At 36.5% G+C, this 19,728-nt stretch overlaps 1 protein-coding gene across 4 annotated transcripts in view; it reads right to left on the bottom strand.

The window, feature by feature from the left end:
* LOC149806165 (protein FAM13B-like) overlaps nucleotides 1–19,728 on the bottom strand; it is a 154,749-nt gene that overhangs the window by 114,169 nt on the left and 20,852 nt on the right. For all 4 annotated transcript variants that reach the window (XM_089951076.1, XM_089951075.1, XM_089951077.1 and 1 more), the window contains exon 3: nucleotides 16,843–16,957. In XM_089951076.1, the coding sequence (XP_089807202.1) occupies nucleotides 16,843–16,905 (63 nt within the window). In that variant the 5' untranslated portion in view covers nucleotides 16,906–16,957. The remainder of the gene's footprint in view (nucleotides 1–16,842; nucleotides 16,958–19,728) is intronic.

Raw genomic sequence — 19,728 nt, 5'->3', positions numbered from 1 at the left:
CCCATTCATAAATCTGTATATGTTATGAACTCTATCCATTTCATGAATTTATTCATTGCAAAATAATTGCATCTAAAGTTACATGGCTTTTAATACTTTAAAAGTATTAAATAAAATACTGCCCACCGTAAAGTGAAGTGTCTGTCAATGTTTTATAACATGGGTGTTTACAGGTGAGTATATATGGTACTGGATGTCAGGTCAATACTTTTATTCAGAGCCAAGTGGACATCATCAAATGTCTTTTGGTTAAACACCATGCTGATATAACCATCTATTTAAGAAGTGTAGTAATATGATGTTCAAGTATCATGGCCACCACTGCAACTTACTGACGGTTTGATCTGAACTACTTTTCTTTAAGACCAACCAGACATCATAGACTTTTCTTGCAACCCCATACTGACATGACATCCATTCACAAGGAGTAGCAAAAGCATGATTTTCAAGATGGCCAAAGAGACAGCCACACTGGATGTCTGAGCAGCTGCAGTTTCATTCAGGATCAACAAGACTTTGGAATGAATGTGTGTGTGTGTGTAACGGTTCAGTGCAATCCTTATCCTAGTTCAATAATGATCTTGTGCTTAATGGACTGGTGATGACGGATAACAGATCATCTCAGAAACTTTTCTATTCTATGATCCTTAGAGCCAAAAATAAACTATTTAAGGGTTTACATTTTTAGTAACAGTGGCCATATTGGATTATGGACCAGCATCATTTTTATAATTTAAAAAGGATTTCATACGCGAATGCTTTCTGTCAAATTCTGTTGAATGATTGTGAGAAAACCTGTTTGAATGTTTTTCTATTTGAAAACTTCACATTCTCTCACCCTGACAGGGTAAGAATATGCTATGCCAAGGAAAACATCACTACATATGTGTCTCTAGGTTAAGCTGTTGCAGATTTGTACTTTGAACATAAATCTTCCGTATCAGAAGGGTTATAAACTTGCTTTCTTCACTTTGAATATAAATCTTCCCTATTAGAAGGGTTATAAACTTGCTTAATTCAATTTAAACATAATAGTTTCATAGTTAGGACTCCATTTTTGTATCAAGCTTGTTTCAAGTGCCCATTTTTTTATATTTTTGTTTTTCAAAGCACATAAGCATAGTGGACAAGTTTGCAGTGTTGAGTAAAATGATAACTGAGATGAATATCTGCTGCAAGTCAATCATCCCTTAGACAGGTGCTTGAAAACAAATTGAGCCTTGAGCATTATCTTCAGATTTAGAGGTACTGCTGTATAATGAATTGATTATCTAGATAAACCAGAGACTATTACTTCTTTATAAATCATTGTTCATAAAATCTGCTTCAGAAGTTATTATGGCTGTTACTGAGTGGAAAAGTCACAGGCTTTGAGCAAACTTGAAGTGACACAGTATGTAAATCACTGCAAGCATAGCTCATGCATCAATAGTAACCTTGATTCGTTACTATAGCCGAGTCCTCAAACAAATGCATACACTCTAAGTACTTATTAACTCCTATAATAGGAACTTGTGCAGATTTATAATATGCAGTTAACCTGCAGAGATTAACCTACCACAATAAAATGTGTATGGAAATAATATATGATATTTATTCCTACTTTCAATGGTTCTGGTCATGAAGGGCCTTCTGTGTAGGCTAACAAACATATAGGTTGAAACAATCAATGTCATCATGAGCTAAACACAAACAATTTACAAATGTTAGTAAAGAATACAACATAGTTCACAGTGATCTTCATTGCTGGTTACAGCGCAGAACAGAAATGCATCTAATTATCAAGGTTCATAATTCTAACATGAACAGAAAACAAAAATGAACTTGAACTGCAAATTTAAACAGTCACTGAAACATAAAATACAGGGTCACATAGACCCCTTTTTACATTAGACTGTAGTACTAGTCAAAATGCATTATGTCACCAAATTTCATGATTTCAGTAAAGATAGTATACAAAATGCATTTGCGAAGCCAACATCTTTTGGTCTTGCACTATATAAAAACACTCAACCAAAGGCAGTTATAAAAGAAATATGTCACATTCATTTCCTTTGTAATAAGAGTGTGGTAATATAAGAGATTCATATCATCACCAATTTCATTCTTCTAGCACGAAAGCAAAAATTTATCCAGACAACAATGTGAAAAATATGGGTCATAATGGACTACTTTTGAAATGAGCGTGTAGTTCATCATGATCAACCTTGACACCAAATTTCATAATTGTAAATAGTCAAGTATGTTGTTGATGTTGTTGTTGTTGTAGGGTTTAACGCCATTTTTCAGCACACGATAGGCTATACATGGCGGCCAGTATTAATGGTGGAGGAAGAACCCGGGAAAACCCCAGAATGAACCACCGACCCACGAGAAGCTACTGGCAAGCTTTCTCACATACCTACATAAGTCGAATCCGAGACTCGAACCCATGCAGACAGAGGTGATAGTCAAGTATGTACAAAGCATGAAAATAATGATGTCATGAACCAAACATAAACTTAACCTAAGCCAGCAAAATGTGAATTGTAGGTTGCAATGGCTTACTTTGGTTGTATATGTAGTACTCAGTTAAATACAATCATTAAATTCAATGATTCTAGCTTGAACAGTGCTTGAGAAATAAAATTAAAACACAAAATTTAACTAAAGTCAGTAAAGCATGAAATTTGGGTCACAATGAACTACTTTTGAGATGAGTATGAAGTAGTCATCATGATGAACTCTCATCAAATTGTATGACTCCATGTATATCAGTATGTATATACAGAGTGCAAAAAACCTGTGGTCACAATCTAAATACCAAAAATAAACCTGTCAAATGCAGGTCAAAGCAACCTTCTTTTACATTAAGTGTGTGCTACTAACAGAGATGCATTCAATTATCTAATTCATTGATTCTGGCATGAGCAGAAATAAACTTAAAACAATATTTAACCAAGTCACTGAAGCATGATATATGGGTCACAGTGAGGGTGTAGTACTAGTTAATATGCATCCTTTCACCGAGGTTCATGATTCCCGGTATAACAGTTTGTATAAAAAGTGCAAATAATCTGAGCAAAATGTAAAAGGCTGACCAAGAATACACAAATAATCAACATGTACAAATCCGACCAGGGTGTAAATGCTATGAAACATTCCAAACTGCTGCCTAAGTCTTTAAAAGATCAAATGATTGAGAGTGTGGCTGTGCATATGTATCAGCTGTCTAGATATCAACACTAATGCCATGTCAAGAATGGTACATGAAGTCTTCTCTTCTTCACAGAAGTAAGCTTAAAAATTAAATATTGTAAAATTACTCTGAAATACAAGCAAAGCATTATATCAGGGCTGGTAAAATCTCTTGCTTGGCTGCATTAAGAACAATTTCTTAATAATTTTGACCAACTATTTTTATGTGTGTGTGTCAGTCATGATCAGATATTTTCAAATGAATGAAATAAGAAAGAAAATTCTACTTTTTTTTACTTTTCTATGAAATACAGTACCAAAGCATCATTGGCAAATAGACTTTTTCCAGCCTTGTAGATCTGGTAAATGGTATTCTGAAAAATGAAGCTGTGGTACAAAAGAGGTAGCACTACAATCTAAATATAAGAGAGAAAGAGAAATTGAAGAACATGCATCACTAACCTGATAATACAGTTCTATTTCAAATTATCCTGAAATTATTACATTATTAAATATAGCAGTCAGCGATATAAACACATTCTAAAGAATGTGCATTTATATGTATTATGTGCATATACATGTAATTTAACTTCTCCTGGAAAAAATCTGAATCAATATTATTCAGTAATGTTATTACACTGTTTTACTAATCATGTTCAAAATGGAACATAATTTCTCTTCACTTTCATGTTTCAAATACAAAAGGCTTTTGTACTCAAGAAGCAATGTAATTAGATCAATTCCTATTATTAGCTCTGTTTATTATAAATGGTGAAATAAATGATACATAAATTTTTCTTCACCTTCATGTTTCAATTCCAATACATTTTTGAACATAGAACAAAAAAGATGTGATCCTATCAATGAAATTGCTTCCCATCCAGTGCATAAAGGAAAAGAAATTAAGAAATTCTTGTGGTATACATGCATTTTTGTCAAACATTATTATGGAATGATCATACTTAGCCAAGTACAAGACAGAAATAAATGATACACAGGCTGGTTTTCATCATATGGTAAAGCTTGAAAACAAACTTTGATCTGTTTCATATACACACCTTTGTTCTCCCTGTTGTGCCTTAATTACATATGAATACATGTAATCCACACACAGAAAATCGCTGCATGGCATACTGAGGCAAAAAGGTGCCAAATTAACCAAACTCTTGCCAAGTTTTAATGTCAAAAACAGTGTATAGCTAGAATATATACAAAGTTCTCACAGTTCTTCCTGACTTCAAAAAAATATTTAAAACGCAAACAAATTACAGTGCTTTATTGTTCAGCAGCTGGGTTTTGTCAAGATATTATAAAGCCAATTTTAACTAGATGAACCTCAAGAATGTCTGCTTTCATTCAGAAAAAATGAAATATTGATTATGAACTCTTCTGCTTGAATTTATTTAATAAACTAACTGTACAAATTTCAAATCAATGAATTTATTCACACCGGGGGGTGGGGGGGTGGTTACATAAATTTATTTCAAATAACCGTGATGAAGGAAGTACTTGACAGCAAATTTGCATCATTAGCAGTATAAACTAAATGGTTATCATGCCAGGATGCTTTCTATAAAGTTGTATCCAATTCTATTAAGTGATTTCAGAGAAATAGAGGTTCTTCTAGTCTGCTGTACAGGTTTTACTATTTTCTGCAACAGTGGCTATAGTTGATGGCAGATAATTACCAGCTGTACAAGTGTTAAAGCCCTCCAAGCTAGGATTATTCCATCAAATATGATCAAATTCTGTTTAGCCGCTTGGAAGAAAATGTTATTTAAAGTTATTCTATTTTTACGAATAGCAGCCATATCTGATGACAACTGAAAATATGAAAATAAAAATTGTTAATGGCCAATAGACTGGTTTTTCTATGGTTAGTAATGATGGCCATATTTGAAGGCTAATTAGCATCATTTGCATAAATTTGAAAAGTCCTCCAGCCCGAATACTTTCTGTCAAATTGTCTTCAGCTGTTTTTGAGAAGTGTTATAAGTTTTTGATAATGGTCGCGATATGTAATGGTGACTCTTCACATTTTTATAAATTTGAAAGACCATGACGCCAAGATGATCTCGGACAAATGAATGCATGCATGCATGCAACAGTGTCTATTATGCAGTACTTAATGAGAGGATGGTGATGAAGAATATATATATATATATATATATATATAGTACAGCCCCAGCATGAAGCATCTGCAACTATCAAAGAATGAGATCAGACAGATGTGTGAAGGTATGTGTTTCAAGGTGTGAGATATGTTCTTCCATGTGCCTTTATCAACTTAGATATAGAAAAACAAAACATGTTAAACCAAAAAACACATGTGTTTGTATCGTCAAGTTTGGTTGAAAAACTGATTATGACAGTGTGACACTGGTAGAAGCTGATATATTTGCACATATCATTTTACATAAGATTATTAATTGGTATTCTAACAGGTACATTATAAATATTTAGCAAGATTATTTTGAAAAAGCTTGAACAACCAATTTCTGAGAAAGTACACAGTTACATGTCCTTGCTATGCATTTAGAAATCATTGTTATTTAAAATTCATGGAATGACAATTGTATTAATCTTCACATTTGGTCGCAGCTATTTGAACTATCCATAATTGTACACAATCTTAATGCCACTGCTCACGCTATAGGACCTATGTGTACTTTATGCGATCTTAATGGCACTGCTCAGACTATAGGACCTATGTGTACTTGCATGCAATCATAATGGCACCGTTAAAACTAAATGACCTATATGTACTTTGTGCAATCTTAATGGCACTGTTCAGGCAATTATGGACCTATGTGTACTTACATGCAATCTTAATGGCACTGCTCACGCTATAGGACCTTTGTGTACTTATATGCAATCTTAATGCACTGCTCAGGCTACAGGACCTATGTGTGCTTGTATGCAATCTTAATGCACTGCTCAGGCTACAGGACCTATGTGTACTTGCATGCAATCTTAATTGACTGCACAGGCTACAGGACCTATGTGTGCTTGTATGCAAACTTAATGCACTGCTCAGGCTACAGGACCAATGTGTACTTGTATGCAATCTTAATGCACTGCTCAGGCTACAGGACATACGTGTGCTTGCATGCATTCTTAATGCACTGCTCAGGCTATAGGACCTATGTGTGCTTGTATGCATTCTTAATGCACTGCTCAGGCTACAGGACCTATGTGTGCTTGTATGCAATCTTAATGCACTGCTCAGGCTATAGGACCTATGTGTGCTTGTATGCAATCTTAATACACTGCTCAGGCTACAGGACCTATGTGTGCTTGTATGCAATCTTAATGCACTGCTCAGGCTACAGGACCTATGTGTGCTTGTATGCAAACTTAATGGCACTGCTCAAGCAATAGGACCTATATGTACATATATGCAATCTTAATGGCACTGCTCAGGCTATTATGGACCTATGTGTACTTGTATGCAACCTTAATGGCACTGCTCACGCTATAGGACTGTACTTAATGCAATCTTAATGGCACTGCTCAGGCTACAGGACCTATGTTTGCTTGTATGCAATCTTAATGCACTGCTCAGGCTACAGGACCTATGTTTGCTTGTATGCAATCTTAAAGCACTGCTCAGGCTACATGACCTATGTGTGCTTGTATGCAATCTTAATGCACTGCTCAGGCTACAGGACCTATGTGTGATTGTATGCAGTCTTAATGCACTGCTCAGGCTACAGGACCTAGGTGTGCTTGTATGCAAACATAATGGCACTGCTCAAGCAATAGGACATATATGTACATATATGCAATCTTAATGGCACTGCTCAGGCTATTATGGACCTATGTGTACTTGTATGCAACCTTAATGGCGCTGCTCACGCTATAGGACTGTACTTAATGCAATCTTAATGGCACTGCTCAGGCTACAGGACCTATGTTTGCTTGTATGCAATCTTAATGCACTGCTCAGGCTACATCACCTATGTGTGCTTGTATGCAATCTTAATGCACTGCTCAGGCTACAGGACCTATGTGTACTTGTAAGCAATCTTAATGCACTGCTCAGGCTACAGGACCTATTTGTACTTGTAAGCAATCTTAATGCACTGCTCAGGCTACAGGACCTATTTGTACTTGTAAGCAATCTTAATGCACTGCTCAGGCTACAGGACCTATTTGTACTTGTATGCAATCTTAATGGCACTGCTCAGGCTATTATGGACCTATGTGTACTTGTATGCAACCTTAATGGCGCTGCTCACGCTATAGGACTGTACTTAATGGCACTGCTCAGGCTACAGGACCTATGTTTGCTTGTATGCAATCTTAATGCACTGCTCAGGCTACAGGACCTATGTGTGCTTGTATGCAATCTTAATGCACTGCTCAGGCTACAGGACCTATGTGTACTTGTATGCAATCTTAATGCACTGCTCAGGCTACAGGACCTATTTGTACTTGTATGCAACCTTAATGGCGCTGCTCACGCTATAGGACTGTACTTAATGCAATCTTAATGGCACTGCTCAGGCTACAGGACCTATGTTTGCTTGTATGCAATCTTAATGCACTGCTCAGGCTACAGGACCTATGTGTGCTTGTATGCAATCTTAATGCACTGCTCAGGCTACAGGACCTAGGTGTGCTTGTATGCAAACATAATGGCACTGCTCAAGCAATAGGACCTATATGTACATATATGCAATCTTAATGGCACTGCTCAGGCTATTGTTGTAGCTGTGTGGGGTAGGTGGCAGCTACATTGGGGAATTAGCTGGTAGAGCCAACAAACAAACATCTATGTTACATATTCCTTTAATTCAAATTCAAAAGCTCTCTGCCAGTTCTGCTTCTGGTATATATATCAGCCTAGAGCGGACTTCACAGGAGACATCATGATATCGTATTTCTGTAACTGGCTTGAATTGTTTCTGGTAAACAGATCTGTGTTTCCTACATTAAACTAAACATTTGATATCTCACTAATGAGTTGTCTAGAAGTTGATTTAAAAACATATAAATGATTATAATATATCTGATCAGACTCGCACTCACTTTCAACCTCTTCCTCAAAATACAAATGTTAAATAAATGTAGTTTAAGTGTAAAGGTTGGCAAAGATTGTCAGAGTTCAAGTATAAACTATATATTTCTTTAAAATCTATATATGAGATACTCTTGCTAATTAGAGAAACTTAATCTAATATCTTGTCTCTAATATCATCAGCATTTTCAAAACCTAAAACTAATTGTAAGTCCTGTAAATAATCATTTAATTAATTTGCATAAACACAAATGCCTGTTCTCACTTACAATATAGACCATAGAGCTAGACCTGTTAAACCAAATGACTAATGTCCATAAAACCATGGGGTGAGTGTGCTGTGAAGATTCTGCTTGTAATGTTTTGGAAGATGTGGATTCTATTCAACATGACTATGTACCAGACTAGAAAATTGGAAAACAGTTAAATCATATAAAAGTCCCTACTACACTATTATGGACCTATGTGTACTTGTATGCAACCTTAATGGCACTGCTCACGCTATTATGGACCTATGTGTACTTGTATGCAACCTTAATGGCAATGCTCATGCTATAGGACCTATGTGTACTTTATGCAATCTTAATGGCACTGCTCACGCTATAGGACCTATGTGTACTTTATGCAATCTTAATGCACTGTTCAAGCTGAAGGACCTATGTGTACTTGTATGCAATCTTAATGGCAATGCTCATGCTATAGGACCTATGTGTACTTTATGCAATCTTAATGCACTGTTCAAGCTGAAGGACCTATGTGTACTTTATGCAATCTTAATGGCACTGCTCAGGCTAAAGGACCTATGTGTACTTGTATGCAATCTTATGGGCACTGGTCAGGCTATGGACCTAGGAATACTTGTATGCAATCTTATGGGTGCTGCTCAGGCTATAGGACCTAGGAATACGTGTATGTAATCTTATGGGCACTGGTCAGGCTCTGGACCTAGGAATACTTGTATGCAATCTTATGGGTGCTGCTCAGGCTATAGGACCTAGGAATACTTGTATGCAATCTTATGGGCACTGGTCAGGCTATGGACCTAGGAATACTTGTATGCAATCTTATGGGTGCTGCTCAGGCTATAGGACCAAGGAATACTTGTATGTAATCTTATGGGCACTGGTCAGGCTATGGACCTATGTGTACTTGTATGCAATCTTATGGGCACTGGTCAGGCTATGGACCTAGGAATACTTGTATGCAATCTTATGGGTGCTGCTCAGGCTAAAGGACCTATGTGTACTTGTATGCAATCTTATGGGCACTGGTCAGGCTCTGGACCTATGAATACTTGTATGCAATCTTATGGGTGCTGCTCAGGCTGTAGGACCTATGAATACTTGTATGCTAACTTAATGGCACTGTTCAAGCTAAAGGACCTAGGAATACTTGTATGCAATCTTATGGGCACTGGTCAGGCTCTGGACCTATGTGTACTTATATGCAATCTTATGGGTGCTGCTCAGGCTATAGGACCTATGAATACTTGTATGCAATCTTAATGGCACTGTTCAAGCTAAAGGACCTAGGAATAACTTGTATGCAATCTTATGGGTGCTGCTCAGGCTGTATATGCACATTAAATATCCAGAAATGTTATATCCATACTAAATCAGCATCGTTCTAGTAATATCTTTTAGTTTACTACAGTACTTAACACTTGTGTATAATCATGTACTAAATGTAGTGCAACTGATTAAACCTTAAGGTCGCAACATCATAAACACTGTAACAGCTGGTGTTCCTCATTTTTTATTTAACCTATAAATGGCTATACTAGTAATGGAAACCTGGTGTATTTTGAGAATGAGTCAATTTAATATCATTTTCACTGCTTCACATTTCTTAGTGTCACAATTTAAAATTTACCTTTATCTTTCGTTTACACTTTTTGCCTCTCCCGAAAGGTCATAAAATGATTTTAATGTAACACTTGCAGGCTTACTCAAGTTCTGGTTCTCACTGCTTGAATTGACAATGAGAAATGAAAGCAAATTTCAATGACTCAAATGAGTTTTTTCTTTTGAGTCAATTGCAAAATTGTTCCTTATCCTTTCAAGACCAAATCTCCAACTACTGATTGTTGTCTTATATTGTTTTCCCACAAGTGAACATAATTTCTTCGAAACCATTGCTTCCCACCCACCTCACCCACCTCAAAAGCAAGCAAGGGGACTACAATTAATCTGATTCAGAACATTCTCATTTCAAGGCTACAAAGGGTGATATACTAAAGTAAAGCAGAATTTATACTCAATTTTCTCTTGCCACTGCCTTCAGAAGCCTTATTCATCTTAAGGATTCACAATGCAGTAGTATATGTTTATCTGAGACCTTTACATATCTGGAGATCAATGAGAATGAATCTGTCAACATCTATACCCTGAAACTTGGTGTGACAGGCCAATTAATCATATCTGGCACTTCTGACCACCTGGTATGACTAGCCAATTAATCATATCTGGCACTTTTGACCACCTGGTGTGACTAGCCAATTAATCATATCTGGCACTTCTGACCACCCAGTGTGACTAGCCAATTAATCATATCTGGCACTTCTGACCACCCAGTGTGACTAGCCAATTAATCATATCTGGTACTTCTGACCACCCAGTGTGACTAGCCAATTAATATCTGGCACTTCTGACCACCTGGTGTGACTAGCCAATTAATCATATCAGGCACTTCTGACCACCCGGTGTGACTAGCCAATTAATCATATCTGGCACTTCTGACCACCCAGTGTGACTAGCCAATTAATCATATCTGGCTCTTCTGACCACCCATCAGCTGAAGCTGAGACTGAAAATAATGTGCTGCATAACAGAATCCTCTCTACCTCTGGCAAGGGACATAACCCTCACAGTAATTGTGAGAGCATGAAATTGTACCCACCATATACATTCAAAATTGTCAGACTGCTGCTATCACTGACCCAAAAATAGAACAAAACCCAAGTCAACGATTATAAAACCAAGGTCACAGTGACCTAATTATGGTCAACTGGTATTTTACTCACCAAGATGCATTAAGCTGCTGGCTCAATATCAAATGATATTCAAGATTCTGTCGTAAACTTCAAACATAACCATGGTGGATGCATAGACTGACTGATGAGGAATGGGCAAGAGTAACAATAACCCTTCTGCATTCATATTCAAGAAGATATCATGATGTTTATCTGCAATCCAATAAAACCAAACATTCCATAAAGCAATTTCCAGAGTAAGGCTAATCTAGATGGTGTCAAAAGTTTGCCAAATACATGGATGAACACCCTCTGCATCTAAGCTAACAATTAAAACATGTTTAGAAATGGCTTAAAGCTATTACGATCAACAAATAGCAGAAAATATACTATCATTATGATATGGTAAATATAGGCTGACAATCCTCACTATAATAAAGTGCTACTGACTGCACAATATATGGCACTGTTTCAAATGTATATACATCCAATGAAATAATACAGCAAAATTCTTAGTCTTAAACTGTCAAGTTGTTGAAATATATTAGTAAAACAATTGAAATTAGGCACTGTAAAATTTGGACTAAATAACTTATTGATAAATCACAAGTATACTTCAGTTTAATCCAATTAATGAAGAGAATTCATGCCATGTGATTTCAAAAAAATCTATCTGTTCCTGCCAGTGTAATGCCAGTTAACTATTTCCTTCATGTGAAATGAACACCCTTGCATGAAGTACCATCAATGATATCAAGTCATGTCAATGGATATCATGTTAAACAAATGTAACATGAGATCAATGTATTTAACTTCAGTGCATATCACTGGTTGTCACTTTATTTTATTTGGCTGAATTCAGTACACTAAACCAAAAAGAAAAAACACTAAAAGGCAACAATGATATTCGTTGGTCCTAGAGTTTGTGATTACAGAAAAGGCTTTATTTATTAGTATCATCTGCTATTACAACAAACACTAGTCACTAAATGCAGTTCCATTGCCACACACACTGGGAACAAGCAACACCATTACTGTATTGGGTATATTCACTTTATGCATACCAGTACAGGTATATTTTTTTCTGTCCACACAGAAATGAAGAATCAATCACTTATTTAAAATAGTTAATTACTGTTGGATGGGAAACCCTACAAAAAGACCTTAAATCCACATTACACCTTTAGCCCTGGTGAAGGCTCTGGGAGCTGAAGTTAGGTTGAAAGAAGGAGCCCAAAAGTGAAAGATCTCCTCTTCCCACCAAAAAATGCAGAAATTTCCTGCAAGAACAAAAGAGAAGGAGGTGGAAGAGGAGAATGTGAAGATAATCATCATGGAGATCTATGAAGACCAACCAGTCATTAAGCCTGATGGCATTTCTGACAGAGGCAGTTGTCTCCATCTTTAACCACTCTTCCAAAATTATTACCTTTAATTGACTTCTGAGATTTTAATTCTCATGTATTAATGAAAGTTGTTGGCAAAGCTCCCTACACAATCCTTTCAACTGTCATTGTTAACCAAAAAACCATTTCCTTTTCTTATGCTTTAGTTACTGTTTATGAAAATCAAGCAGTGTATCCCCCAGGGGTGTAAAACTGAGGGTAAAAAAAACCCGTTGGTGTCAGAACTGGGGGTCAAATAAAAAATGTGGGGGTCAAAAATATACTGACAAATTTTCATCCAACTCGTACGTTTTCAGCTTGAAATAGGATACTGCAACTTGCACAACATTCTCTCTCTTTCTCTCTAAACATACAAATAAACCAACATGCACAATTAACAAACAAATGCATTGTCCATTCAAAGAATAATTTTATTAGTTCATTTTTCTTTCAAAATCGTACTGTTAACTGTCTCCTTATAATCTTTTTGAAGCAATATTATAGACCAACATGCCACATACAAGCCAATACAAAAAGCCTAATAAATCTTTTTAACTGAATGGCAGTCAATTTACTGCCTGTCATAAAATGTGTACTATCATCGGTTTCATTGTACTTTGTTCTAGAACAAATGTATGCAAAAATCAAGGAGACTAATGATTCATCTTGTTTCTAATAAGTTACACTTGAACTTTAGGGTCTTTCTTTTATTGCAGCAAAGCTAAAAACCAACAAAATCTGCAATGACCCCCTGACTGTGTAATCCAAATAATGGCATTTGTCTCGGCAAGTTTACTGATTTCTTTGTTGTGAAAGAATGTATTGGAAGAATGTATTGGGTTTTAATGTGTTCTCCAGATATCTTGTGGCGAACGAGGGCAGATTTGTTAAAATTCTTAAACCCTGTCACGAAAGGATTATTCCCTTCTGCAGTCTTCGCCATCACTCTATCAGAAGTCACACCGGTAATCCTAGTGGATGTGCCATATTCCAGTCAATGGAATTATTTTCTCCATTTTTCATTAAAGTTAGATTCACAGTTACTCTTTTGTGTTCTGCTTCTTTCACTTTCTTCACTAATGATTTTTAGTGCACGGCGTTTTAATCTGGAAATCACTTTCTAGTGCAACAAGCATTGAGGTTAAACATCAAGATGACATCTTGCTGAGCTCAATGGAAATAGCGTGAGAGCTCGCAAGATTAGGGGAAGCTACTCCATCATAACATTGTCTATGCTAGTCCGATTCCTATTTCGTATGTTCCCTGCGTTCCACTCCACTACACAAATAGAGGAGCCCAACACAGGGAGTAAACAAAGCGGGGAACCAGTCAATGCCTATGCTTGAAGTATACACGATGCCACCCTTCATCCAACACACTGGATATTAAATAAATCCTGATCGCATTATGCGAATCCCCTGCATCAAAAAAACGCACGGCAACAAAATGTGTGCGTCAATTTTCTCCAGCGTGCGTAAAGGGAAACACTGATCAAGGCATAGTTTTATGCTAAAATCTTTTTGCTGCTTATGCTATAAATATATACAAGTTCCTGGAAAGGACTGATGATCTCCAGGGCAAAAAAAAGTTCCAGGAATCCAAGTTATAACCATTTCTTCAAATTAACTTCCCTTAAACCATCTCTGATATTATTCATTGATAACAAGATTTTAAAATTAGCTGCTTCAGTACACTTACTGGATGTCAGTTTAACACCATTTTTCATTTAGGAGGTGAAAGACCCATTTCATAATGATCATCCTTTTATGGGGAGTAGTGACACCAAGATTTTTAAGACAGTCATGGTATAGTTGATGTACATCTGGCACCAATATTATTTAGTACTTAGTGATACTTGCAAGTCATAATGATTGTCAATTCTGGAGGAATAGTGACAAGATATTTATAATAGTTGTCATGAAGTCTTACTGGATGTCAGATTGGCACCATTTTCACTTAGGACCAACAAGGCATCATAAGAAGGCTAATGGTGAAAACTCTGCTGATATAGCCATCTATTTGGAGAGGAGTAGAGATCCCAATATTTTCTTGATAGGATTTGCATTCAGGTGGAGTAGCAACAGCACGATTTTCACGATGGCTGCTGTGGTGGATATAATGGACGTTGGACTGATATCATTTTCCGTTAAGACTACATGAACAATATTAAAAATTTTCAAAATGGACACTAGTGCAGCCACAGTGGATGCCTGAGCAGCACCATTTTCATTTAGGACCAAGTAAACAATGGCATGACATTTAGTGTATAGAGTTTCAGGGCAATCCTCAAGTAATTTAGGAGGAATAGCAATAATACATTTTGAGCCATGGGATGGACTGATGACAAATGATGGACAACAGACCATCCCATAAGTTCTTTCTGTCTATGACCATTAGAGTTAATAACAATAACAATCATATTAATCATTGTCCCAAGGATGAAGAATACTTATAGCTTTTTGAGAGTGGCAATATTTAAAGAAATCAGAGCTGCCCATGCAAGAAAAGCAGCTGAGTTAAATAGATAGCTACTACTTCAGTGTTTTGGTTTACTAAATTACTTTTGAAAAACATTGCTTACTAGCAAAATTACATGGAACCAACTTTAAGATGCTAAACTCAAGGTATAATTTTGCCTATACTTTTGTGATACATTGCACAAACAATACCGAAGGAATAGCAACTAACCTCAGCTGGTGTTTCTGTCATAGTGGGGCTGAGAGAGGATGAGATTTAAAGCTAATACAGAACCACAAAGTGACATGAATGCCATTCAAATACGATGATTAAATAACATGTTTGAGACACAACTGTACTACTTTTTCTTCCCAGTATTGGCTATTGTCATTTGGAATTGTCCAATTGCAATTACAGCAATATAACACATTCAGGGCCACTGCTCTAAGTAAAAAATTCTTATGTGCACGTGCAAGCATGTGCACATACACACACACACATGGGAAGAATCACCAAACCAAGGTAGCAACTGGCAAGTGTTTATTATACCTACACTGGTCAAGCTGAGACTCAAACTCATGCAAATCGGTGAAATGTGTCAGAGATTTGTAAAAGTGAACATTTTAGACCACTTGGCCACCCAGGGCACTTCTAACAGAGCAATATCTTCCTTGATCCAGAGGTCATACCTCGTTCACATATAAAATGACCCCTACATCAAAATCTTTTTTGTCCAACTGGAAACAACATGTCAGATATTGCCATAAAAAATTTACATCATTGTATTTATTATGTTTCAAGTCTGAAAACAAAAGCACAAAATATCTAAATCATTCAAGACTGCACATTGTTAACTAAAATATATGTCTGCCTGTAGGATCATATTCATAAATTAAGAGTAAAAAATTATGTGAGCTTCTTCCAAATGCTAAATACCAGTCAAAGTCAACATTGCAGTTGCAATGACTCAGAGCAAGCTGATGAGGTCAGTGAATTCATCTTAAGAGCCTCCATCAGAAGAGACAACAGAGATAGAACGAACTGTAGTTTAATTTGATAAACATCAAAGCAAAAGATTTAGGGCACAGTATTACTCATAGTTACTATATGATGACAATACTGGTGTAATGATATGTTTTATACATAGGAACAGGTCAGTCTGACCCATTTATAACTTGGTCACAGTCCAACCCATTTATAACTTGGTCAACCAACTTTAGTAATTCAATATCAGTTTGCCACAGTTGTTCAAAATATTATGTTGCGGGAATGAAACAGCTTCAGTAGCACAGATGTAAATGGTATACATTATATCAAGACATGACAATGCAACAATGCAACAAACATTTTCCTAGAGTTCATTGGGCTTGCAAAGACAAATGGTAAGATTTCTGCTAATGACTATTATACAAACAAATAAACAAAAAGCAACTAAAAACTCAAAAGTATGCACAAGTTTTTTTTGTCCTTGAAAATTCATACATACTTATCAAATGGGCTTTTCTTCCTTTAACCCCAAAACTGTGCTTTTGACCCTCAAGTTACCAACAATTAGGGTCCATACATGTAGTACTGCAAATTTTAAAAACTCAGGGAGTATAATTTTGTCATCAATCTCTTCTTTTGTTAAAGTTATGATAAATAAAGTACTAAAGGATACAAAAAGCAAGATGGTATCAAATTTCCTGTGCCCTTTGCATGTATAATACTGCTGATTGGCTGACTGGTGAAAGTCAAAACATCTGCAATAAATTTACTTCATCCTTTCAAGTAACTTTTTAAACAGAACCCTTTCTGAATGCACAGGACATAGATAAAATAGTACTCACAATATTAGTGATATCAGCCATGGTGGTCATTTCCCTGTGGTGATGAGAGTCAAGGACTTTCATTTCAAGCTGCCATTTATATTGGGCCAGCTTCCATCAGGACGTCTTTAAGAAACTGAAGTATACAAAATATAAAAATTAGACAAACTGCAATGGGATCTAGTGATATGTATATAGACAGATGGAGGGTATCTCAATTCATAATATCCTGAAAACTTTTTTAAAAACGTGGGGACAATTATCCAATGGTAAATACACAATTCATACATAATGATGAAGGATCTTTATTAAGCAGAAAAAAAACAAATGATCTTAAATCAATATACACTATATACATAGTGATCAATACAAGTATCCTATCAGGCAAGACTCTATTTCTCTTTCATCTACCCAAGATTTGAAATCAATACATGTATATATTACATAATAGTCCAACAATCTCTGCCTGATGCTGCTACTGATTCAATGGGCTGATTGCAAGACCATGCTGTTGATCAATATCAAATCAACCTATATCCTAAATTACTGAACCAAGCATGAACCTTTCTTAGCCACTGATTCTAGCTGTCAAATGTAAATACAAACTATAAGTTTTTACCGCATTATTCCCATTCAACCCAAGGCTATTCATCCCCCAATCCCACCCTAACCACCTGAAACAACCACCCTCAGTTATTCATCCCCCAATCCCACCCCAACCAAGTGAAACAACTACCCATAGTTATTCAACCCCCAATCCCACCCAAACCATCCTCTGTGTGTGTGTGTGTGTGATTTGGATTTTTAACGTTGCTTTAATAATTTTTCAGTCATATCACTACGATGTCTGCAGTGTGACAGCTTATAGCGATGTCTAGCAGTGGAGCATCATGCCACAGACATGTAGCATGATGTCCCACCCTGGAGTCACATTATCCTGACACCAGGCCAACCAATCCTAACACTAACCTCTTATTCCTGAGTGCCAAGTGAGGCAGGTGTTAGTACCATTTTTGTAAGTCTTTGGTATGATTCAGCCAGGGATCAAACCCACAACCTCCCGCATCCAAGGCAGACACTCTAACCATTAGGTCACCGGAGCGGTACCACCCTTAGTTATTCATCCCCCAATCACACCTGAACCAACCAAAGATGTTCATCCACCAATCCCACCCCCAACCACCCTTAGTTATTCATTCCCTAATCCCACCCCAACCACCTGAAACAATGTCCCACAGAAAAACTTCTTGTGTTTTCCATATTTGCAGATCATTATGCACACCAACACAAAATCCAAAATATTATCCCTAGGTCTGATGTCTCTTTCTATTTTCATGTATCTCTATATACAACTATCTATATCATCTATCCATTTGAATACTAATAAGCAGCCCAACTTGACAGTTATACAGTGCATAGAAGAATGGAAAAACTAGATCTCAACAACTATAGGAGGAGCTGTGTGACACGAAGAATGCACCCAGAATAACTGGATCACAAAATCATGTTTTCTGTGTAACACATATGAACATTCAGGAAACCAGCAAACTCTACTTACACAGAGCTACAATATTCTTACAAGAGAATACTGCACTATGTTGTATTTCATCCAGTCCTGGCAGGAAAATAATTCCCCATTTCCGACTTGTATATTTTAAGTTCATAATCTAAATTTATGGCATACAATATCCAGGGTTACAAGATAACATAATTCCAGTAAAAGTCATTTAGGCTCCTGCCTCAAAAGTCCTTCCATGCAAAATTTTCCATTGCACTGCAACAATCAATCTGAGCAATAAAGGACAGTACTTAATACACCAACCGGTGAATAAACAAAGTTGTCTGATGTAATTTCTGGTTTACCAGTCATCATCCTTGATACAGAGGATTGTTAAGTGTTGTATACAAACATGTAAATCAATATGAAAAGGAAATGTGAAAAGTCTTTATTACTGACAGTAAAAGCAATGTTATTCAAGAAGGGCTGGTTGCATGAAAGCTACCATAAAATAACACAACCTGGCCAAGGCACTCATGAAAAAAACCCAAGCCTGAGCTATATTCCAAATTTTAAAAGGTGGGATGAAATGGTATCAAAACAAGAGGCCCACATGAGCCTGATAGTGCTCACCTGGGCTTGCACAATTTAACAGATGACTATTTCAATGAGCAGGCTTACTGTTGTTGTTGTTGTTCTAGGGTTTAACACCATTTCTCAGCACAAGATAGGCTATACATGGCAGCCAGTATAACTGGTGGAGGAAGAACCATGGTAAACACACAGAAGAACCACCGACCCACGAGAAGCTACTGGCAGGCTTTCCCATGTACCCATGCTAGCCGAGGCAGGCTTACTGTCAATACCCACAAGTCAAATCAATCTGTTGACAACAAAGATCCTGATCTGCCACAGCATAATGCATCTGCAGATCAGGCTCAATGTTGTTTGTTCTAAATAAACTGAACAGATTCAGATCTGCTGACACTTTATGCCACTGCAGATCTGGATCTGTACATTTTGCAGTTTGACTCATAAGTGAGTATATATGGTATGTGGTATTGGATGAAAACATTCTTTATATTATACTGAATTTAATTATTCTAGTTTAGTCTGAGAAAAATACTTTTCAAAATACAAGTGTTATGTATATATTTAAGTTATTTTGTGTGCTTGACCTTTGTCCATGATTTAGAATAACTAGCTTGTTTACTTGGGTTTAAGTTCCAGACCCAGCCCTGATTATGACCAAAGGAGATTCTAGAAAAAACTGGTTTACAGTGAATTTGTTTACAATTTAGGGTAATTTTGCAATTAAGATGATGAAGGAGGGGGGAGTTGCCAAAAAAGGTTACTGTCGTGATGTAAATATTAGGTTGTTTACATCAGAATTATTTATTCCTATTTTA

This window comes from Sinohyriopsis cumingii, chromosome 2 (genome assembly GCF_028554795.1).
Source record: "Sinohyriopsis cumingii isolate HCF-2022 chromosome 2, ASM2855479v2, whole genome shotgun sequence".
Classification (NCBI taxonomy): Eukaryota; Metazoa; Mollusca; class Bivalvia; order Unionida; family Unionidae; genus Sinohyriopsis; species Sinohyriopsis cumingii.
The sequence above is the reverse complement of the archived record's forward strand: the minus strand, read 5'-3'. Positions and strand labels throughout refer to the sequence as shown.